At 46.0% G+C, this 24,038-nt stretch overlaps 1 protein-coding gene across 3 annotated transcripts in view; it reads left to right on the forward strand.

Annotated features, from left to right (window-relative positions):
* The window catches only part of KATNB1 (katanin regulatory subunit B1), a 558,599-nt gene that overhangs the window by 108,229 nt on the left and 426,332 nt on the right, over positions 1-24,038 (forward strand). For all 3 annotated transcript variants that reach the window (XM_085640093.1, XM_085640095.1, XM_085640094.1), the window contains exons 6-7: positions 2,125-2,242; positions 3,910-4,010. In XM_085640093.1, the coding sequence (XP_085496219.1) occupies positions 2,125-2,242; positions 3,910-4,010 (219 nt within the window). The remainder of the gene's footprint in view (positions 1-2,124; positions 2,243-3,909; positions 4,011-24,038) is intronic.

The raw sequence follows: 24,038 nt of genomic DNA on the forward strand, positions 1-24,038 counted from the left end.
TTATATCTGCGTGGACTATGCTGTGAGAGCCAGGAGAAGTTTAGGGGAGGACAGTCCCGCTGCATGCTCAACAGGAGAGGAAGGATTGAGAGTCCTGTGTCACGCTTTATCAGGCAGTACAATTGCTCTAATTGACAGACTGGATAAGAATGGTCTATACCTTTATCATAGTGGCCACTGTGATAAATGTCCTTGATTACGCAAGTGCATCTCTGTGCCCGCCTTAAATTTCTTTGGTAACAAGATCCACTCTCAGGTTTGGGACCGGGTTCGATGAGATCTCATGACATTTACATTTACCTTCGTTCTTGAGGAAATTATGATTTCTCCCTAAATCAGGGAAAATGTGGTATGGAAAAAAGCTCAAGACATGGTTGACAAAGGTACAGTCGAGGACAAGCATGTCAGGCAAGAGTTTGGCTTTCCATAGAGAATGTTTCCACTATTTTCTTCTCCATTGGGTGATTAACCTGCTGCTGAAAGAGGGTGCCACATGGAAGTTGATGCCCTTCGAGAATAGTCTACTTGAGCAGAGTGATTCCTTTCATGCCCGATCTCATCTTTGTAAAATACTCACCAGACTGGGGTACTCCCCTGCCAGCATTCTATGCTGTTTAAGAGAAGTGGTTCGTGTCAGTGTAGTGGAGGAACAGTGCTTCAACATAGCCATTAAGGCAAATAGCTTTTCTTCGCAATCCACAGCATGCAAAATGCTCTACAAAATACTTTACTGATTGCTCTGTACTTCAGAGAGCAACTACGCCATAGGTTGCTTGCGAACCAGCTGGTGGGAGTATGAGGGAACTGGCATCATAAACATATTCTCAAAATATGTCGCAAGCCTGGCATTTTGGGATAAGGTTTTTGTGATTGGTGCAGGAGTCCACAGGTGCAGCTCTAGTACAATGTCCAGAGGTGATACTATTAGGGTGACCTTTAGATATCACATACCTCCCTCACATTGACACTGGGTTCTATACCTGTTGCTACACACAGCAAAACAAGTGATCAGCTGATAAGGAGCTATTGTCATCTTCACAAGACTTGGGATTCCCTAGTCTCTCAAAAATTGAAAAGCCTGTTCATAATTAGCTGTATCCCTATGACACTCTGGGTAGGATGAAATGAGATGCTGGTCTTTTGCCATTCAAGGAGGCAGCCTAACCTAAACATGGTTGGAGTACAGTTAAGTTTCAGCAAACATTCTAAGCTTGAGGCTAAAGAATCCTCAGTCTCTTTCGGAGGACCATGGTACCAATTGTGTTGGCTCTTTGAACTGGGTGCTTGTCCTGCTGTCCCTTCAAATGCCTCAAAAATTAATGATCCTGGGGCTCTGAAAATCAAAGGCAATTTCCATAGTAAAATTGGTGTGAAAAGATATTGTGGCTCCTTGACATGAAGAAACTAGCACATGTAGCTCTAGGGAGATCCGTGCAATTGGTTCCTAGCAGTGCTGGTGCGAGACCTTCAAGAGCTAACTTATCTAAGACAAATGCAGTGGTTTAATATTCTAAATGATAGCTAGGGCATCTGACTTCAGGATTAGTGAACAGGGAACATTTGAAGATTATTGAGTACAATAATGTTGGGTGCTATTATGATGGAGTGGCAATCATGCCTGGCACTGAAATGTGTTAACTTTCCATAGTGAGCGGATGGAAGGAGGTGGGGTGGTCAAAAGATTGGGGTGATGGGAGTAGGCAGTTGAAGGATAGCAGGAATGGAGGGTCTTTAGATCTAGTTATGTCTACTAATTGACAAAGTAAAGTTATGTCTTGAGAGTACTAATGTTTACTGCTAGTGCTGCAGGAAACTTAATAAAAATCAGTGAAACATCATTACTCCCCACGAATCTTCAATATTAGTTGCTATGGAATGACATATGTGCTTCTCTCTTTGTGTTTGGGTACAGATGGTCTCTGGTTCTCAAATAAGCTACTTAAATTTATGGTGCAAAAAGGCCGTTGTCCTTTGCTGTACAATCTTCTGAAAGAAATCAGTTTACAGTCTCCATACCACTCTAATCTTAATTCTTGACTATTCTTCCTTCAGCCTTTGTTTAAAGCGTGCCTTGAAAAGGCTGGTTAAATTTTGAATGAACCTAACGTCTTTGGTTCTTTTCAGAGTCTGACAGGCCACACCACACCAGTAGAGGCTCTACGTTTCAATGTTTCAGAAGAGTGGCTCGCTGCAGGGTCACAGTCTGGTTCTCTTCGTTTGTGGGATTTGAAAGCTGCCAAATGTAGGTGCTACCTTTTCCACTGTTCTTTACTTTTTCATGCACTCACTGTCTTCTCAGATATCTCCTTCACGATGTCTTTCCATTTGTCCTTCTCCCCCAAAATGCGTTTTGTGACTTTGACTTCTGCTTCATGAAACGTGTCCTGACTTTATTCCTAGCCCCACAGTGTGTTCAGTTCTATGTCCCCACTCCCCTGATGTTTTCTTGTCTTTATCCCATGCCTCTCCTGTTTTTGCTTAAAGACCCTGCAGAAGGTGTCTCATCTTTCTTTATCTTCTACCTCATGGTCTGTTATTATTGTCTCTCGAGTTAGCTGCCTTCTCCTTAAGCCTCACTATGTTTTTTTTTCCTTTACTGCCTACTTAATAGTTTGGTTCTTTAGGTAGGATTGTATAACCATGGCCACTGGAAATAAGTGGCAATGGAAGACAAATTCATGCTATAACTGTCTTGCCAGCCTAATGAATTAAAAAAAAAAAAGTAATAAATAAGTAGTACAGCAACATATACGTACCTTAAGGGGCTTTGTGTCAGCTCTTCATCTGTTGGCCTCTTCACCTGTTATTCACGGTTTGTCTCCTCCCACCACAACATAGATCGAGGGGCAGTAGGTCACCCTACTTCTGCCATTTGTTCTCTTGCACTGTGAATGGTGGCATTTTGTATGGTGACATCTGCACATCCACCCAAACATAAGTGCACTTCGTTGCCAGTGCTGCTAGGTCAGTACTTTAACTTGCTAGTGTTTTTTATTCTCTCCATTCTTTAACTTTTTATAGTTCCTTTAGTCATCCCTGTGTTTTTAAACTATGTCTTTAGCTTATAGTAATCCAAACCAATAGTGTCTTTCCTTTAGGACAACAGGAATTCTGTTTTCCTGTTCTAAATACACCCGCCTACTAGAAATGGCCTGTGCTGTTCTATTAAATTTATATACAATGATCATTTTTTTTAATATGAAAATTTGAATGCAAACATATGGCTTTACAGTTTGAGAGTGCAGCATGTTTTTTTGTGTGTGGCATATGCTTGAAAAAAAAATACAAGATAATGGAAGTCATTTTATCCAAAGTTTGAAGCATGGCTATATTTAAGTACTTAAATAGCAGAATGACTACCAGCTTTTAAGGCATGGAATGTCGACTGTCTCTCCAGTGCCCCAACTGATTTGCTTCTTATGACCATTGACAGACATTGTTTACATTACTTTCATTCACTGCTCATAGTATGTGCTGTACCAACCCTTCCTACACTGAGTGGCAATTTATCTGCAGCTTTCATGCTCTTCCTTTTTTCTGCTGTCTTTGTATCCTTTTTGCTGTTGTTTATTTTTTATGTCCCGCTTCACTTCCAAGAACGTTGCTCAAAGATTTGTTCTCTGTTTTTGTCTATTGCCAAATTCTGTGTTCGTCTTTGACCCATTACTAGTACTGTGTACCATTTATACCTAAAATGCCACAGATTTCTTTCTTTCGCTTTCTTCCTTTCTTCTGTAAGCACACTCTTGTGTGCACACATTCACATGCGCAGATTGGATTCTCTTGGATCACTCTCTTGTACGCGTCCATCCTCCCCCCTTCCCTTTGCATGTTCACCAGAATGATTGAGAATCTATTGCTTCTGGTATGTAGAAAGTTGACGATCTCATTGTCTTTTTCTTTCATCAGCTGTTCGACCGTTACCAGGGCACAGAGCTAATATCTGTAGCCTGGATTTTCATCCCTTTACGGAAATTGTAGCTTCTGGTGCAATGGACTCTGGTATTAAGGTGAGTTCCTTGCTAAGGTGTACATCAGTACTGGTGATGGTTTGTTTTGGTACGTGCACCCGTCTGTGTGTTAAGGGGCAACAGGTAAAGGAAAAAGTTCTCCAATTTCCAAGAGGGCCTCTACTCCCCTTTTTGTCTTTACGCAACAATTATTTATAATGACCAGTGGATAGGTATCCAATACTGTATGGACCTTTTTTTGGATTTTGTAGCTGTACTGGGGGTGCACGAATATCCCAGTGATGGGCTTTCAGTTAAATGATTCTTCTAACTGACTGCCTTTGGAGCACACCATACTAGAGATGGGGTGAAGAGCTTATGTTTATTTCTGCACCCTTTTATATATTTGTGTTCTTACAGAGGAGTAGGGCTGGAGGATTGATAACGCCAAGAGAGGCGATGTTGACTCTCCATTGATTTTTCATCTTTGCTTTCTTTAGCACAAAGTTCTCAGAATCTTTTGGCAGTTGAAGTGGATGGGTGGGTGTTTTTATCCCTAGGCCCTTTGGCTTGTTTCTATTATTCTAGATTCAGGGGAATTCTAGTGGCCTCGTTGGGTGACAGCAGATTTTGAAGAATACTTCAAGATGGTGTCTCAATTCATCTGCTTCATATGCTAATTTTGTTCCGATGTTGAAATGCATTTCCTAGATACAAATACAGCATGATTGGAACAAAAATTGAGTATTTGTAAAAAGAAGATTTATGGTTGAGGCATGTGTGGTGGTAGATTTATATACTCCTGCCATCTAGTGTTGGGTGCGATTTGTTTTTCTTCTAAGTAGTCTGTCAAGTCGCAAGGTAAGGTGGCTCCTCCACTTGGTAACATTGCACATAGGCATTGGCTCCATTGTTAGATTGTTTTTTTCCCCGCTGTCTGATTCGGACGTGTATTACTGTGCTCCGGCTCAAGACTGTTTTTGAGATACTTTCAGTGCGTAATCCACTCTACTTTTGTCTGTATTGTTTCAAACACCTGTTTCCTTCCTAGTGTATCGAAGCTCTGAAGACTCTCATTCGTCTTATTGGAATGTTCCGATCGTGGCCTTCAAGCCACCTATACCCTTACTTGACTCCATCGATGATACTCTGGTGTTGGAACGGACTCCATTTCAATTCTGCCGCTAGTGCCATTCAAAGTACCTGCGGACCGACCTTCACAGGGTCTGCAATTTGTGCTTATCCCCTGAGCACAGCGATGAAAATTGTGAGTCCTGTTTTTTTCGATTAAAAAAAAAAAAAAAAAAAGACCCTGCGGGACAGTCTGGCATGGCGCAGAGAGATGCAGAGATGTGAAATCGAGCACACGCCTGAGATCTTCGAACAGGAAGAGTAAGAACTTGATGCCTCTGTGGCAGAAGAGGGAACCTTTTCGGTTGGAGATTCGAAATCAGAATTAGAGATCAATTTGGAATCACACGTTCTGCCCCCGGGTCAAGATGCTGTGAGTACTCAAACCCCTCACCTGCCCAAACTAAAACTCTCGGTTTCCACCAAACAAAAGGCTTCTGGGCCGCCACTGGAATCTGGCCATGGTCGACACTGAGATTCAGCTAAAGCTGCGCCCAACCCCCAACCTCTATGCTCGGCACCTAAAGCACATATCAAACCTTCCGGTTCTGCACCGAGCTGAGATGCCACCTCTTCCGCTCCAATCACTCCGCTTCTGATAACTAAAAGCAGTTCGGCTCCAAAACCTTCCTTTCCAAAAACAAAATCGGCTCCCTCTACAATCCCAGAACCTATTTTGGAAAAAATGCAGGAGAGACTCGATCTGAAACAAAAACTGATCAATATTCATCTGGATACTGGCTGCATTATTACAAAGACTACGGCAGTGCCTTCTGCCAAGCTGCAAACTTCTTTTCAAGAAGCCATTGATTTGCCACTGCCTATGAATAAAAAGGAGGACAAGGCTACTAGTCCTCTGCACCCTATTCCTCCTACTTCTCCATCTCACATACCATCAACTCCACCACCTGTACCTCACTCACCACAGAATTCTCCTGAATATTACACCTCCGGGATATCCACATACAGACCTAGGTGGGGAAGGATGATGACACTTATGGTGCACCACCACCAGATCCCTGGCAGGATTATAACATAGAACCCCCCCCGTGCCCCCCAACCCCCCAGGGTAAACCGAACGAGACCTATACCCTTCCAAACCCTCACCTCCTGATGATACTACATCATATCAAGAGCTTATTGCTAGAGCAGCAGCATACCATGGTGTTACACTGCATAAAGAATCCATGGAGGAGGATTTTATGTTTGATACTTTGTGCACCTCTTACACCCTGTCTCAATCTCTTCCAATGCTTAACGGTATGATGCGCCATGCAGATCATATCTTCAAGAATCCTGCACGGGCTTGCATTAACACCCCTAGGGTACATAAGAAATCTAAGGCTGCACCATCTGAACCAATTTTTATTGGAGGTCATCTCCCACCAGCCTCCCTAGTTGTTTCAAATGTCGGAAGCGGACTGACTCGCAAACTGCAACCGACGCACCACCTCTTGATAAAGAATGAAACTTATTGATGTGTCAGGCAAATGGGTTGCTGTGCAATCCACTAATCATTGGTGAATTACAAACACACAGAGATTATTAGCTAAATATGACCGAGCTCACTGGGATGAGATGGAGGAACTCCTCCAATAGCTCCCAGAAGAACATAAAAAGAAAGGGCAAGAACTAATTCAGGAAGAGAAGTTAATTTCCAACTCTTTCATTAGATGCGCACTGGCCAAAGGCATCAATACAAATGTCCTTCTACGCAGGTATAAGCTGCGTATCTTTGGATTCAAACCAGAAGTCAAGCAAATTTGACTTAGCATCCTGTTTGATAAAGAGCATCTCTTCAGCCCACAAGTATATAAAAAATGAAAAAAGACACTGAGGTTGCCAAATCCATGGGAGCACTTCAAATGCCTACTCCTCAGGGGTCCTTTTGTTGCTCCTCTTACAGAGCAGGATCCAAACAGACATCTACAAATTCCTCTTCATCCGCCTACAGATAGCAAACTCACATCTCCATCTAGCGGGTATTTCAGAGGCAACTACAGAGGCAACAACTTCAAAGGTCGGGGCAAAGGTACACCAGCCCGTAATGCCTCATCCAGTAGCAAACAGTGACTTACTTCTCCTTCCTGCCGATCATTCTAAACTTGTTGGGTTGATTACAGCAGTTTCTCCCCATCTGGCAGTCCATAACATTGGATTCGTGGGGATTAGACTTTATCCAACATGGTCATTGCCTGGAGTTCATCAACAGTCCTCTCAATATTCCACCTCGCACCCACAGACACCTTCTGGCACACCCTCAGTTGCTCAAGCAAGAAGTGCAAGCTCTCTTACTCAAAGGAGCTATAGAGCCAGTTCCTCTACAACATCAAGGGTCAGGGGTCTGCTCCCTGCGCTTTCTTATTCCCAGAAAGGACAGCTCCTTACAGCCAATTTTAGATCTACGGTCTCTAAATCACTATATATTATCAGAGCACTTCCATATGGTCCCACTTCAACAGGTTCTTCCACTTCTACAGCAAGGCAACTTCATGTCAGCACTAAACTTAAAGGAAGCTTACTTTCACATTCCCATTAACACAGCGCACCACAAAGACCGCTGGTTCGTGGTAGCAGGAAAACACAACCAATTCAAGGTCCTTCCTTTCAGAGTAGCCACTACACCCAGAGTGTTTACCAAATGATTAGTAGTGGTAGCAAAACATTTATGCATACAAGACATTCATGTCTTCTCGTATCTAGACAACTGGTTGATCAAACCACGTTCTGTCGTCAACACACTCCGATAACCATAAACCTTCTACACCAATTAGGATTCACTATCAATGTCCAAAAGTCCCATCTTCAGCCTTCACAGTTCCAGCCATATCTAGGGGCTTTTATCAACACTCAGCCAGGTTTAGCCTATCCAAATACAGCCAGAATTCACAATTTTCAAACACTGCTGCCACAGTTTCACGTCAATCAATACTTAATAGTCAAAACTTTCATATATCTTCTGGAAATTATGGCATTATGCACTGCAATAGTACCTCATTCAAGACTGAACATGCGTCCTCTACATGAATGTTTAGCACAACAGTGGACTCAGTCATAGAGTCCACTGAAAGAGCTAGTGTTGGTAGACAGCTGCAGGCATTACTCTCTGCAGCGGTGGAAGACACAAAACGTACTAAAAGGGCGGCCCTTAATCGACCCTCTTCCACAAATCGTACTAACAGCAGACGCATCCCTCACATGGTGGGGCGCTCACCTACAAGTTCTAACAGTTAAGGGTCACTGGGACACCATATTCCAGAATCTCTATTTCAACTATCTAGAGTATCAAGCTGTTCACCTAGCCTTGAAAGCATTTCTACCTCACCCGATAGGCAAGGTTGTCTTTGTCTGGGCGGACAACATGACTGCCATGTACCAGGCCTCGAAAAATCTACTCGCCCATTTCGATCAGAATATCTTGAGGAGGGGGAGTTGAGGCCTCTTAGGGGGGAGGTGAGACAACCCCCTACAGCTCCGATGTAGTTGGAGACGCCGGTTGCCGACCCCTAGAGAAGGGCTCAAGAGGGTCGTCAAAAAGCTGTAAAGCTCGTAGGTGAGGGGGGACCAATCGGGAGTGCTCTATCTGGGAGACATGTTGAATTAATGACTGCCAGATGTGAGTGAATTTGGCGTCTGTGTGGTTAATGAGGGCGGTGAGTAGCTCAAGAGCTAGAACATGCCATAGGCGGAGAAAACACATGGCCAGAGGAGGGGGGATCCGTTTTTTTCCAGAATAAGACTATGGACTGTCATGCGGCTACTAACATCTGTAATATTAAGCGCCAGTCCGAATGGGTCATGGCGGTCAATGTCGAGGGTCTAATGCCTAGCAGAGTTACCCTTGGAGAACAAGGATTAGGGAAACCCACTGTGTCCTTGATATGACTAAGGATTTATTTCCAGAATATTGTTAAGCTGGGGCAAGACCACCATATGTGGATAAAGTCACCTCTGTCGCCCCGACACCTCCAGCAGGTTGGGGGAAAGTTTGGTGCCATCTGCTGCATGCGGGCCGAGGTAAAGTACCATCGCATCATTAGCTTATATGCCGATTCGCGCTGAGGGACACTTTGGTAAGTTTTTTGGATGTCCCGCCACAGTCGATCCCAGCACTCCGAGGGGATCTCTTCGCCAAGGTCCAAGTTCCATTGTGTTTGATGCGTGTGGGGCTGAAGCCATTGCGAATGCTGCAAGACTTTTTAAGTATGGGAGATTAGGCCCCTCAAGACCTCCAATTTGCGAACTAAAGTCTTAAAGGCAGTGAGCTGTCTAGTTGCTCCTTGTGTGTAGGCAGGAGAGAGTAACCAATGACGGACTTGATAATATTGCATCCAAGCCCCTTCGGTAAGGTGAAATTATTTTTTGCACTGGTCAAACCCTGAAATAAATCTTGTATTATATGACATTCGCCGTCAATCCATGCACTAAAGGAAGAGGTTGCAAAGCAGGGGAACAAAATGGGGTTACGTGCTATGGGCGTGTTAGGAGAAGGGAATGAGGTCAGTCCAGAGGCATCGCCAATTTATCCCATATTTCTAGGACCGTTTTTGTGGGAGTGGCAATGTACGCACTACGGGGGCGTATATTGCCAAGCTAGGTCCCATAGGGGTCTACATGCTACCGCCCGGTCCATGTGGAACCAGTGCTTTTCACACTCTCGGACCACCCATTCAGAAATATAGCGGAGATGGCAGACCCAGTAATACTTGAGAAGAATAAGACCAGCAAAAATATTTAGGAGGGCGATGGAACGGTAAGAGGCAGGCAGGGAAGGGTCTTTTCCTTGCTTTGTTTTTGTTGTCACTATTTGTATTTGTTATCACCTTTCATCTTTTTGTGACCTCACCACTACATTCTTCATCTCTTAAAAAACATTGCGCTCCGCCCTCTGTGTTGGTCTGCACGGGGGCGTTTGACGCGGCCCAATGATGAAGCATGACACTGCAAAGTGTGTGAGGGCAGTATTAAAAGAATAATGCTTTTTCCTTTTCACAAATATTCTAGGTTCTGATAGTAAGGGATAGTAGTGTGTCTCTCTTACTATCACGGTTACCTGTTACTAATAAGTTTTGGTAGCTCTTCTCTGTATAGTGAGTTCTAAACGTTTGCTAGGGGAGTCAGAGAAGGCTTAAGCTCTCCCTTGTATCTCTTCCTTGTGATAGTGTATGCCTTAAAAGCATCCCATCTGACAGTTTCCAAAGTATAAATGGTGTTTGCAATAAAAAAAGCCTCGATCTCTTTACGAATATCCGCAAGGTCAAGAGGATCCCGGAGGACCTCAGGAGGTAGCCTCCACCTGGGTTGAGTGCTGGTTTGGGGAGTGGGAAGCTGTAATGATATCAAGATATGGGCATGATCGGATAAAGAAATGTCAGATATATCTGCAGCAGCTAGTGAATGCAATAAGGGTAAGGAAAAAAAATATTAGTCAATACGTGAGTATGAGCGATGTGTGTGAGAAAAGAATGAAGTCTTTGGAGTCAGGATACATGAATCTCCAGGCATCGAATAGTCCCAAATCAGTGATAGCGTTTTTGAGAGCTGCGGACATGGCGCCAGTGCTTTGGTATGCCTCCGCAGTACAATCCCATTCCGGATCCCATACTAGATTAAAGTCCCCCCCCACAAGGATAGTCGCTATTGTAACCGGTTTTAAGAGAGCACTTAAGTTGTTGTGTGCAGTTTTGGATTCCGTATATAGGTTTCCCGATTTATGCCCTTATATAGGTACAATTCACATTGCCCTTATTTGGACATAGAAATCCAGCCCTTATTTAGACATTGTCCATACAAACCAAATACAGGCATGGCCACCTACATCCGTCCATCCACGTCACAACAAATTCTTGGAAAACCAGACCCTTAAGCCTTTAGGAGTTTCCCTCAGCTTGAATATTGATTTCTCCAAGGACTCATTAAGTATGCATGAACATCTATTCCTTAGGGTTTCATTCATGACGTTCCTCTGCCCGACTTTTACGTCAATACTGGCATTCCTAGACACCTTCAAGGTATAAATATACCAGCACTTGCCCTGGCAAATTGCGGTTCCCGGAGGATTCGATCCAACCCAAACTACGTGGTTCGCCACGGCAAGTTCGGAAGGAGATAGAGTTCCAGCCTGAAGCACTGACCTGACGCTGCCATCCTCCTCGCAGAGAATCCAGCTCCAGTGCTCTCTGACTTCCCTTGCGGGGGTTAGACTATCGAGTCCAGAAAAGAGATTCCAACCTCTCCCATTCTAAGGTATGGAGCTGACTAGAACTTAGAGAAACGTTTGGCAACTCTTGGCTAAACTAAAATATACAAGTCAAAAAATGGAGAGGGGGGACTAGGAGCTATTCAGAGAAGGTCCTGAACCAATGCTCCCAAAATTATTACTTATAATTACAATGGATGGTTTCAGTTCCTATGGGTTAAGGGGAACACAGCCACTAATTATGTGGTGTTCTAGAGAAGAGGGGTAGTCTCCTGGGATAGGTGAGTGTGCAAAGAAAGAGGAAGGTACTCCTTAGTTTGGTACGTAGTGCGCTCACACACCCTTTCGAGTGTATAGCATCATCATCGGGCAAGGTTGCTCCTCGTGGGGGTGGCGCTGCAGTCCCTCACGGGCCCCAAGGGGCTCTCTGGCGGAGATCTTTTAGGAGTTTGCCACAGTGGTGAGTGCGGGTATGTGGGAAGGAAGTGTCAGTGAGTGTGAGTTAAAATGGAACGGAAGGCCCTGTAAATTTTATTCGTAGGACCCCTGCTCCAAAATAAAAGTCAACGGGGATGGAGATGCACATTTGTGCCGTTGCGAGAGGGGAAACAGAACCAAATAAGTTCCCACTTCTCTCAACCCGAGTGTTGTGTGATAAGGTGCGGTTTTAAAAGGGGGTCGACATGTTTCGCGCTACAGATAGGTCCCTAAAGGATCCTTCAGCGCTTCATCAGGACCAGTTGGAGAAAGAAACCAGGGATCAGGAAAAGACACACTGTATCCCTAGAAAAACCTGGTTAAGGTATGTAACGATAATAATTATAAGGACCCGTTCTTATACTAATGTCCTAGTTCACAGCCTAAAAGGAGACAAAAGGAGGGGGGGGGGGAAAAAAGAGAAAAAAGAAAAAAGGGTATTCAGAGCCCAGTGACATATTAATTACATATGTTCCTGTAGAAAGTGAGCTCGAAGTCACAAGTGCACGGGTTGTGCCCAAGTGCCAGATGCATGAAACTAGTGAAGCGTCAGTGCGTCTTCGATGTAACATGCATTGTAAAAAGAAAATACTGTGGAGTGGGTTCTACCTGGGTAACGGCGAGCGGCAGTACCTACAAGGTGCAGCTGTGACGGGAGTGCACAGAGTGAACTACGCTGCATCATAGATTTACATTGTGACGCCGAATGGTGATGGTGTAATGTATGGGTGGTACACCTCTACCACCCGGTGCCATATTCTGATAATCGGTGGCCACAGGTTTTGTGATAAAAAAGTGAGAGAAGGAAGTGACGCTGGTTAAAATCTAGACCCCGTGTGGAGTCGCTAAGGACGAGACATGCCTGGAGAACATAGAACTAGCTTAAGTACAGCTGAAAGTATTCGTGTGGGGTCGGGAGCGAAATTACACCGGACCCAGAGTTAGATGTGGCGGTTGTGCATATACATTGGAAAAAATTATATACTGAGAGACACAAAATCCCGCCTACCCTCCCATGGTCTGAGAAGGGCTCCGTCGGATGTACCGCGATGTGAAGCTGAGAAAAACAAACAAGAAGAGGGACTCAATTACATCAGGTGAACCCAGCGGAATTGCCAGGAACCAGCACAGCATCCTTAATACAGACAGAGAGTTACTTACTTCTGATATGGCCTCACGGAACCGGAAACCTACCCGTCCAGCGGTACTGCCGGTGGCATACCTGGTCGTGAAGCGGACCTCCCTAAATACGGGAATCAACGCGGCGGAAGGTTGTGGCCGTGGCGTCATCACGTAGCGTGAAGGGGGCTCGTCAGTGACTATCCGAGAGGTGGCGGCCATGTTGGAATGGGAAACGCGAGTCTCGAAATGGTATCAATATTGGTACTCTGTTCGGTCAAGATGAAGATCAAGCCCGGGTTAGATTGCAGAGACCATAAATAATCAGTGTCTTTGTACCCTGTTTGATAGGGAACCAGTGTGGTAAGTCTATGTAGGGGTTAGGGATACACCCTGTGTTCTGTATATGAGTACGATGCTGGGCGGAGTTCAGGAGAAGAGGGGGCGGCCATCTTGGAGCGGTGAAGGGGAGATATGTCACCTGAGTTAACTTCATGTGGATAAGTGTCGATGTCGTTGATACCACGACCCACTTGAGTGTATGACCCACTACGAAAATCGATCAGACATGGCAATAGGGTCGGGATCGATGGAGGTCTAAATGATTGGTTTAGTGTGACAATAAGATGGTCAAAATGATAACAAAAGGAACTAGATCCATCAGGAGGTGTTCTGGTATACTTCCTGGTTCTGTCTTAAGGATTAGGTGTTAATGGTATATTATACAAAGGACTATGATTGATAGACTGATTAAGGGTTCTCAAGAGAGTATATAACGATGGGATGTATGGGTTGTGGCAAGCATCTTAATACAACTGTCCATGGTGTCAGGGTTTAGTGTGATAGGTCTACCCAGGGTATATCTTCGTTCAGTCCTTTTTTGTTGCTACTGAGTTTGAACACCCATCGTTGTTCTTGTCTGAATAATGTGGTTGCTGACCACTGGGAGTTGGATTCGATTATTGTCCAATGCAAACTTTCTGGTGGATGGTTCTTGTCCAGAAAGTGACTTTGTAGTCTGGTGGCTGCGCGTTTGCGACGGATTGTACTTTTATGCTCCCCTATTCGGACCTTCACTGGTCTGGTGGTCATGCCAATGTACTGTAGGCTACAGGGACAGGTAATTAAGTACACGCAGTTCTTGGTGTTGCAGTTCGTGTGCCGTGTCTGTTTCCAGAGCCTTGGAAGTCCCAAGTCTAGTTCCTTGGTGGTGCTTGTCTGGGGGCATGCTGCACATGAGCCACATGGATAATGTCCAACCACTGGAGGTAGGTTCCATAGTGTGGGTTGTGTCTGAATAGTTTTCTTGGGACGTGTGTGCACGAGCATGTCCCTGAGATTCTGGGTTCTTTTGAAAGAAAAAAGTGGTTGAGGACCCGGTTGGAACTGTCCGGTTTCCAGGATCTTCCAATTCTTCTTGATGATTTTTTGAATCTTATTGGAATTGGGTGTGTAAGATGTGACACAGGTCAGGACATCTGTGGTCGGTTTATCTTTTATTTCAAGTAGTGCTCCTCTGTGATTGTTCCTGGCTCGTTTTCGGGCTTGTTTTACGATTTTCTTAGGGTACTCCCTTTGAATCAGGTTTTTTGTTAGGGTGTCCGCCTCTTTTTCATATTCTGTGATGGTATTGCAGTTGCGTCGTAACCGTAGAAACTGACCCACTGGTAAATTGTTCCTTAAAGATTTAGGATGGTGGCTATTGAACAGGAGGAGACTGTTCCTGTCAGTCGGTTTTTTGTAGTTAGTGCTCATAAGAGACCCGTCTTTCAAAGATATGAGGAGGTCTAGGAAAGGGATGGACTCCGATGACATAGTGCCCACAAAATTGAGGAATGGGTTAAGAGTGTTAATCCATGTAAAAAAGGTTCGACACAACTCTTCGTCCCCTTTCCAGAAGATGATGATATCGTCGATGTACCTTCGCCATAGTAGAATGTTGGTCTTGTAGGGGTTGGCGTCTGTGAGGATGTGTTCTTCTTCAAAGTCCGCCATATACAAACAGGCCAGACTCGGCGCAAAGGTGCTCCCCATGCTGGTCCCCTGGACCTGATGGTAAAGTTGTTCTTCAAAAGCAAAGTAATTCTCTTTCAATGCTATGGTAGCACAGTCACAGATGAAAGTGATAGGTGTCTCGGATGGCCATGGGTCCACGTTACGGAGCACCTTGTCCAAGACTATGAGTGTCGCATCTTGAGGAATGTTCGTGTATAAAGCCTCAACGTCTAAGGTGACTAGGAGGGTAATCGATTCTGGTGTTTCAAATTGTTCAATAAGGTTCAGAACTTCTGTTGTGTCTCTCAGATAGGTAGGGGTCTTAGTAACCAAAGGGCGTAGGAATACATCGCAGAACTTACTGAGCGGTTCTAACAGGGAATCGATCCCAGAGACAATGGGCCTTCCAGGTGGGGGGGGTGACCCCTTTGTGGATTTTTGGTAGACAATAGAAGTACGGAGTACGGGGGTACTTGTTCATAAGGAATGAAGCCTCGTCCTTGGTTATCCAGCCTTCTGCCTCTGCTTCCACAGTCAAGTGCTGTATCTTGGTGGAGAGACGTGTGGTTGGGTCTTCTTCAATTGGTTCGTAGTACCTAGTGTTGGAAAGTTGTCGTAGGCATTCATCATCATAGACGACCTTATCCTGAATGACTATGGCACCTCCTTTGTCCGCTGGCTTCAGAACGATGGTTTTGTCCTCTGTCAGATTTTTCAGAAGAAGCCTGTCTTTTTTGGAAAGATTGTTGAAGGGGCGGGTAGCGGTTATATTCTCTACCTCTTTCAAAACAGCCTGTTCAAAAGTCAGTACCTCATGCAGGGTCATTGCTGCAGTGGGGGTAAATCTGGATTTATTCTTGAGACCTGAGCCGACAGGTGTAGTCTCTGGTTTGTCTTGAAAAAATGCTTTAAGGCGCACCTTGCGAAAGAATTGATGGAGTTCTTGATGTAAGATAAAATCGTCTTCCTTAGGTGTTGGTACAAACCATAAGCCTTTTTCCAGAAGGCTATTTTCACCGTCAGTGATGGGTCTCGAGGATAGGTTCACCACTAGGGTCTTGTTGTCTTGCTTCGCAAGATCATCGGTTCCGGGTCCTGCCAATGGACGGACTTGTTGCCTCCTCTTCTTTTGCCTCTGCCTCTGCCCCTCCCTCTGTTGAAAAAAGGGGGGGGAGGGTTCTGGTATTGTTGGTAGCTCTGTATCGGGTTCTGTCCCATGGGGCCATTCCATACGGGTTGTGGACCCATCCATGGTCCTTGATACATTGGTGTAGAGAACGGATGTGCGGGGAAGCCGTGAAACAATGGTGGTGGTGGATGCTGGTATCTGTATCCTCCTCTTGGTTTCTGATTTCTATTATCATAGTTGGATTCATTGCTCGAAGAGCCAGAGCTGCCTGAATAATTGCTGCCCGTCTCTTCTGTCGAGGTGTCCATACTTGGGAAGACATAGTCGTCTTTTGTATATGGGTAGATCTTTTCTTTGTCGAACCTCTTGACATCCTTTTGTAGCTGGTTGATTTTTTGTTTTGTGAGATATTCTTTGTGTTCATTCATTTCCAGATTTATCTCGGAGAGTTTCGATTTGAATGCTGTAATTGAAATGCCTGTCTTTAGTCTGTTCTCCGACAGGTTGATCTGGACCAGTAATTCGTCAGAAAGGCGCTTTGCTGTATTAATGATCAGTATCAGCCAATCACGTGTACACTTCCAGGATATTCTTGACCATTCACGCCGGAATGTCAGATCTTCCAAGAATATCCTTGGGGCCAAAGTTATCAATAGGCCATTGGGGGCGATATTAGCTCTGAGATATTCCGTCATGATCGTTCCATGTAAGGCTGTTTTGATCTGGAGTTTGCGCAGATTTTGAAGCGACCTCCAGTCATCATTGCCACTGCCCGATGGTGCGCTGCCATCTTCTGCTAGGAGTGATGGTGCTCTTAGGATCTCTGCTACCATCTCGTCATCAAAACTAAGGCCTGGGTTATCCATCGTATCCCAAGGATGTAAGATGTCAGTCTAGACCGTCACAATAAACCACAGGTAGAAGGGGAATGAAATATGTGTGCAAAAGTAGGAAGATAGGGGGTTGTCCCACGGCCAACAGCCGTACTAATTGCAAGTCAAAAAATGGAGAGGGGGGACTAGGAGCTATTCAGAGAAGGTCCTGAACCAATGCTCCCAAAATTATTACTTATAATTACAATGGATGGTTTCAGTTCCTATGGGTTAAGGGGAACACAGCCACTAATTATGTGGTGTTATAGAGAAGAGGGGTAGTCTCCTGGGATAGGTGAGTGTGCAAAGAAAGAGGAAGGTACTCCTTAGTTTGGTACGTAGTGCCCTCACACACCCTTTCGAGTGTATAGCATCATCATCGGGCAAGGTTGCTCCTCGTGGGGGTGGCGCTGCAGTCCCTCACGGGCCCCAAGGGGCTCTCTGGCGGAGATCTTTTAGGAGTTTGCCACAGTGGTGAGTGCGGGTATGTGGGAAGGAAGTGTCAGTGAGTGTGAGTTAAAATGGAACAGAAGGCCCTGTAAATTTTATTCGTAGGACCCCTGCTCCAAAATAAAAGTCAACGGGGATGGAGATGCACATTTGTGCCGTTGCGAGAGGGGAAACAGAACCAAATAAGTTCCCACTTCTCTCAACCCGAGTGTTGTGTGATAAGGTGCGGTTTTAAAAGGGGGTCGACATGTTTCGCGCTACAGATAGGTCCCTAAAGGATCCTTCAGCGCTTCATCAGGACCAGTTGGAGAAAGAAACCAGGGATCAGGAAAAGACACACTGTATCCCTAGAAAAACCTGGTTAAGGTATGTAACGATAATAATTATAAGGACCCGTTCTTATACTAATGTCCTAGTTCACAGCCTAAAAGGAGACAAAAGGAGGGGGGGGGGGGGGGGGGGGGAAAGAGAAAAAAGAAAAAAGGGTATTCAGAGCCCAGTGACATATTAATTACATATGTTCCTGTAGAAAGTGAGCTCGAAGTCACAAGTGCACGGGTTGTGCCCAAGTGCCAGATGCATGAAACTAGTGAAGCGTCAGTGCGTCTTCGATGTAACATGCATTGTAAAAAGAAAATACTGTGGAGTGGGTTCTACCTGGGTAACGGCGAGCGGCAGTACCTACAAGGTGCAGCTGTGACGGGAGTGCACAGAGTGAACTACGCTGCATCATAGATTTACATTGTGACGCCGAATGGTGATGGTGTAATGTATGGGTGGTACACCTCTACCACCCGGTGCCATATTCTGATAATCGGTGGCCACAGGTTTTGTGATAAAAAAGTGAGAGAAGGAAGTGACGCTGGTTAAAATCTAGACCCCGTGTGGAGTCGCTAAGGACGAGACATGCCTGGAGAACATAGAACTAGCTAAAGTACAGCTGAAAGTATTCGTGTGGGGTCGGGAGCGAAATTACACCGGACCCAGAGTTAGATGTGGCGGTTGTGCATATACATTGGAAAAAATTATATACTGAGAGACACAAAATCCCGCCTACCCTCCCATGGTCTGAGAAGGGCTCCGTCGGATGTACCGCGATGTGAAGCTGAGAAAAACAAACAAGAAGAGGGACTCAATTACATCAGGTGAACCCAGCGGAATTGCCAGGAACCAGCACAGCATCCTTAATACAGACAGAGAGTTACTTACTTCTGATATGGCCTCACGGAACCGGAAACCTACCCGTCCAGCGGTACTGCCGGTGGCATACCTGGTCGGGAAGCGGACCTCCCTAAATACGGGAATCAACGCGGCGGAAGGTTGTGGCCGTGGCGTCATCACGTAGCGTGAAGGGGGCTCGTCAGTGACTATCCGAGAGGTGGCGGCCATGTTGGAATGGGAAACGAGAGTCTCGAAATGGTATCAATATTGGTACTCTGTTCGGTCAAGATGAAGATCAAGCCCGGGTTAGATTGCAGAGACCATAAATAATCAGTGTCTCTGTACCCTGTTTGATAGGGAACCAGTGTGGTAAGTCTATGTAGGGGTTAGGGATACACCCTGTGTTCTGTATATGAGTACGATGCTGGGCGGAGTTCAGGAGAAGAGGGGGCGGCCATCTTGGAGCGGTGAAGGGGAGATATGTCACCTGAGTTAACTTCATGTGGATAAGTGTCGATGTCGTTGATACCACGACCCACTTGAGTGTATGACCCACTACGAAAATCGATCAGACATGGCAATAGGGTCGGGATCGATGGAGGTCTAAATGATTGGTTTAGTGTGACAATAAGATGGTCAAAATGATAACAAAAGGAACTAGATCCATCAGGAGGTGTTCTGGTATACTTCCTGGTTCTGTCTTAAGGATTAGGTGTTAATGGTATATTATACAAAGGACTATGATTGATAGACTGATTAAGGGTTCTCAAGAGAGTATATAACGATGGGATGTATGGGTTGTAGCAAGCATCTTAATACAACTGTCCATGGTGTCAGGGTTTAGTGTGATAGGTCTACCCAGGGTATATCTTCGTTCAGTCCTTTTTTGTTGCTACTGAGTTTGAACACCCATCGTTGTTCTTGTCTGAATAATGTGGTTGCTGACCACTGGGAGTTGGATTCGATTATTGTCCAATGCAAACTTTCTGGTGGATGGTTCTTGTCCAGAAAGTGACTTTGTAGTCTGGTGGCTGCGCGTTTGCGACGGATTGTACTTTTATGCTCCCCTATTCGGACCTTCACTGGTCTGGTGGTCATGCCAATGTACTGTAGGCTACAGGGACAGGTAATTAAGTACACGCAGTTCTTGGTGTTGCAGTTCGTGTGCCGTGTCTGTTTCCAGAGCCTTGGAAGTCCCAAGTCTAGTTCCTTGGTGGTGCTTGTCTGGGGGCATGCTGCACATGAGCCACATGGATAATGTCCAACCACTGGAGGTAGGTTCCATAGTGTGGGTTGTGTCTGAATAGTTTTCTTGGGACGTGTGTGCACGTGTGTGCACTAGCGCGAAACATGTCGACCCCCTTTTAAAACCGCACCTTATCACACAACACTCGGGTTGAGAGAAGTGGGAACTTATTTGGTTCTGTTTCCCCTCTCGCAACGGCACAAATGTGCATCTCCATCCCCGTTGACTTTTATTTTGGAGCAGGGGTCCTACGAATAAAATTTACAGGGCCTTCTGTTCCATTTTAACTCACACTCACTGACACTTCCTTCCCACATACCCGCACTCACCACTGTGGCAAACTCCTAAAAGATCTCCGCCAGAGAGCCCCTTGGGGCCCGTGAGGGACTGCAGCGCCACCCCCACGAGGAGCAACCTTGCCCGATGATGATGCTATACACTCGAAAGGGTGTGTGAGGGCACTACGTACCAAACTAAGGAGCACCTTCCTCTTTCTTTGCACACTCACCTATCCCAGGAGACTACCCCTCTTCTCTATAACACCACATAATTAGTGGCTGTGTTCCCCTTAACCCATAGGAACTGAAACCATCCATTGTAATTATAAACTAAAATATAGCCAGCTATACTTTAGAAATGACACCTACTTCAAACCTCGTACTGCACCTAGGTTAGGTACACTGGGGTAGAACAATTTAGAAGCATCAGATAAGTATCACATTTTAGCTTATGTTATTTATGTATATATTTTGATTAATATGTCATAGCTACAAACCATGCTATTGCAGTATTATTTTATCTTACTGCTAACCTCGTACATATTGTACTTCGCAGTCTGTCTTACGATTGTAACAATTCATATCTCTTGCATGAGATATAAGACTGTTCAATAAACCCTTTTATTGAAACGCCCGTCTCTCTCTTTCTGTGCAACTCTGTAGAAACGAAGCATGCACGATTGACTGAGTGAAACTGTTATCTATTGTTTAAACGATTCTGAAACTGTTCCGATTCTAAAGGAAACAAAGTTGTCATGTTTATGCGGTTGTCAGAGACTAATCCCTTCTTGTATATTCAAGACATTTCTAGTGACCTCTGAGTTAGCTGGCACACACAAGTAATTAAGTTTAGTATACTTGATAGAGACATACTGACCTTAGTCTTATGTCAAATCTATAGTGTATGGTATTCCAATGCACGGAGCCTATCGGGGATATAGGAACTACACTACAAAGTGTGAGCATAGAAATGCATCTTGATTTTGATTAGGAGCATAGATATTTACAATGGTCAGGGGCCGTGTGTCCCGGTGTATTTGTATTTTTAGAAACCTCCTGTCTTTGTCTTTCGTAGCCTTGGAGGCATTCCCCGCTCGACCCGCTTTAAGTAGTATGGCCACTCCAGCAGTTTTGGTAGAGGAGCAGGCCCAGTATTGAGTAGGATACTTGCAGTGAGACATAAGACGGATGTCAAAAGGAAGAATGTGGGTCTCTTGAAGAAATATGACATCGGGTCTTAAAGGAGGAGATATCGCCAGACCTCGTGTCTCTTATTAGGGAAGTTGAAACCCTTAACATTAAGTGAGAGGAATTTAAAAAAGGTGGTCATAATCAGTACGGAAAGGTGTTTCGCGCGGCAAGCCCAACAGGAATGATGGCGGGATCCCTACCTCACACCCTGGCATATCACAACAAGGCACTGTAGATAGGGGCCTATACAAGGCTGGTGGAGAAGTCGGGTAACCCCCAGAGACAGCAAGAGGTCCAAAGCTGAGGGTATCCAACCCCATCCCCTCCAACAGCAGCGCGTTGCAAAAATAATGACGGGAAAGGTAGTAAACCCAACAGGGGATGGCCAGTGAGGCCAGACATGGTCAGAGTCTACCAAGAACAGCCCATTATCCAAAGGACGGGCCATTCTGAAGAAGTCACTCTCCAAAGGGACCCTGTGGACAGGGGGGTGGCAGTCACAAGGGAGTTCTTAGGTTTCCGCTTCCAATGGCCTGGTATGATGTGAGGCATAGAAGTCATCCGCCGGGTCGCCTCCAGTAAGGTCGGTGTATTAACAGGCAGTGAAGGGATGCAAAGGCCCATCCCCATGTTAGCTGTGACCATGGGACGTTTTATTTTCTCGTAAGGAACCATTTCTCCTCAGGACGAAGGGATGACGAGACCAATTGTAGAGAAGTAAGTTCACAAAGGTTTATCTAGGCATTAGGTCACAGTGTCATTAGATGTTGGGAGCGCAAGTAGTTGGGCACTCCGGGTCCGAATCAGTCCTTGTGTTCTGGAGATCCAGATTGCAGTGAAGATTCACTTAGAGACCGGATGTGGTTGATGATCTCCTGTTTGGCCTGGGAGGAATCCCGTTCCTGAAGGCATCTCCTGTATATAGGCGGAGGGACAGTAGCCCTTTCCGGATGGGAGGGTCCTCCAGAGTGCCCCCGCGGAAGGGATGGATCACCGCTCTCAGGGTCCAGCGGAAGGTGCAGGAGATGTTTTGCTTCTCTCAATGAACGAAGAGCGCGTCGCTTGTCTTCCCAGTTGAACAGCAGAGCAAAGGGGTGGCCCCACTGGTGCTTAATGTTGAGCTCTCGGAGTCTGTCCGTAACAGGCTTAAAGTCTTTTCGCCTCCGGAGGGTGGGAGGGGCCAGGTCATGAATATAATTATAATAGAGGGCTGTGACCCCCTGAATCTTTCTCAAGATGGCTTCTTTTTCGGCGAAAAAGTGGACCCGTGTGAGTATGTTCGGGATGAAGTTAGGGCGATTTCTAGGGCCTGGGACCCGATGAACTCTATCCAGAATGGGTGGGGATTCTTTTTCATTCCCGCGGATGGCCTGGAGGAGGTCTGCCGTAAAGAAGATGATGTCTTTTCCTTCTGCCCCCAGGGGGACCCCTCTGATACGTAGCTTAATACGTCTACTCCGATTCTCTTGGTCTTCCTGTTTAAGCTGTAGGCTAATATTTTGGTCCTCCAGGTCTGCCATCCGCCGCCATAGGCTCTCGTGGTCCTCGCATCTGGCATCCATAGTGCGGTCAAGATCGTCCACCCACCTGACGATTTCTGTGACATCCTGCCGGATGTCCTGCAGCCCAGCTTTGAAGTCTTGCTTAAGTGATCCAATTTCATCCTTGATCTCTTGGAGAAATGAGGTCATAAAGGCCTGCATGATCGGTGCATCGGGCTGGGCTCTATCAGTCGCAGGGTCTGACGAGACAGATGTGGCCTGGGGTTGTGAATTGGTTTTGGACCATTAAGAAGCTATCGGGTTTTTCCTGGTCGAGGTAGGCTCAAAGTCCTTGTTGGCTTTTTAGGGGGCATAGCTGGTTATTACTCCTTGACTGTGTCACAGGAACTCCGTATAAATTACCACCCAGGGCTTGAGATTTGACAAGAGCAGGTATAGTTAGAGTTGTAATGTTAGGTCTCAGGGGGAGGCAATGGACGGCTCCCCTATGAAGAAAGGCAACACTTCCCCAGCTCTAGTGCAGACTCTCGGGGAGCCACAGGTCAGCTAGGAGACCCAAGAGCCCTGTGTTTGCTATAGACTATTAAGGCTCAGCAAGCCAGCATGTAAAGTCAAAAGGATTAAGGGGTTCCCAGCTAGTAGAGCTCGCCAAGCCCAGTAGACCAAGGCCTTATTCAGTGGGATGCACGCTAACCTCAGCGGTACCTGGTGATCCGTAATGCCACAGTCCTTCCCAGGCCTGTCCAGCAAGGCTCAGCCACCTTCGACTGCGACCTGGAACCCCACGTCTCTTAGCAGCAATCCCAAATCACCTTTGCCCCAAGATTTGCAGAGGCGGCCTACCTTTGGTTCGTGGAGCGCGTCACACCGCTCCCTTCAGCCGCACTGGTCAAACTCTAATAGGGAGCAGGCTCGAGATGTGACCCTGAGCAAGCGGGTCCCGCAGCTGGGCCACCCCGGCACTGCACGATACTGGGTGCGTGTGTCTGTATGTTGGGGAGCTGCGTCTAGAGGGCAAGTCAGCGGGAGGCCCAGTCACCACCCACAGGCCATAGCAGTACATGGAAGCTCTGCCGCAGGAATCCCGGCTCTAAGGCCCAGAAGCTGAGAGGCAGACAGAGCCCCGACCTCCTCAACAACCTGCAGAGGAATGGCGCCGATAAATCAGACCCAATAACTAGGCAGAGGAAGGCAGCAGACTCAGTTCCTCCAATGTACCAAAGGGGGCAGACAATCTGGATGCAGTTCCCAGTTGCACAGAACATTCACTGCGTGGGGGGTCAGTGGCCTGGTCGTCTGTTCCGCCACTGCAGCACCTCCAGTGCAGGGTGGGGCTCC

This window comes from Triturus cristatus, chromosome 12, assembly GCF_964204655.1.
Source record: "Triturus cristatus chromosome 12, aTriCri1.1, whole genome shotgun sequence".
Lineage (NCBI taxonomy): Eukaryota > Metazoa > Chordata > Amphibia > Caudata > Salamandridae > Triturus > Triturus cristatus.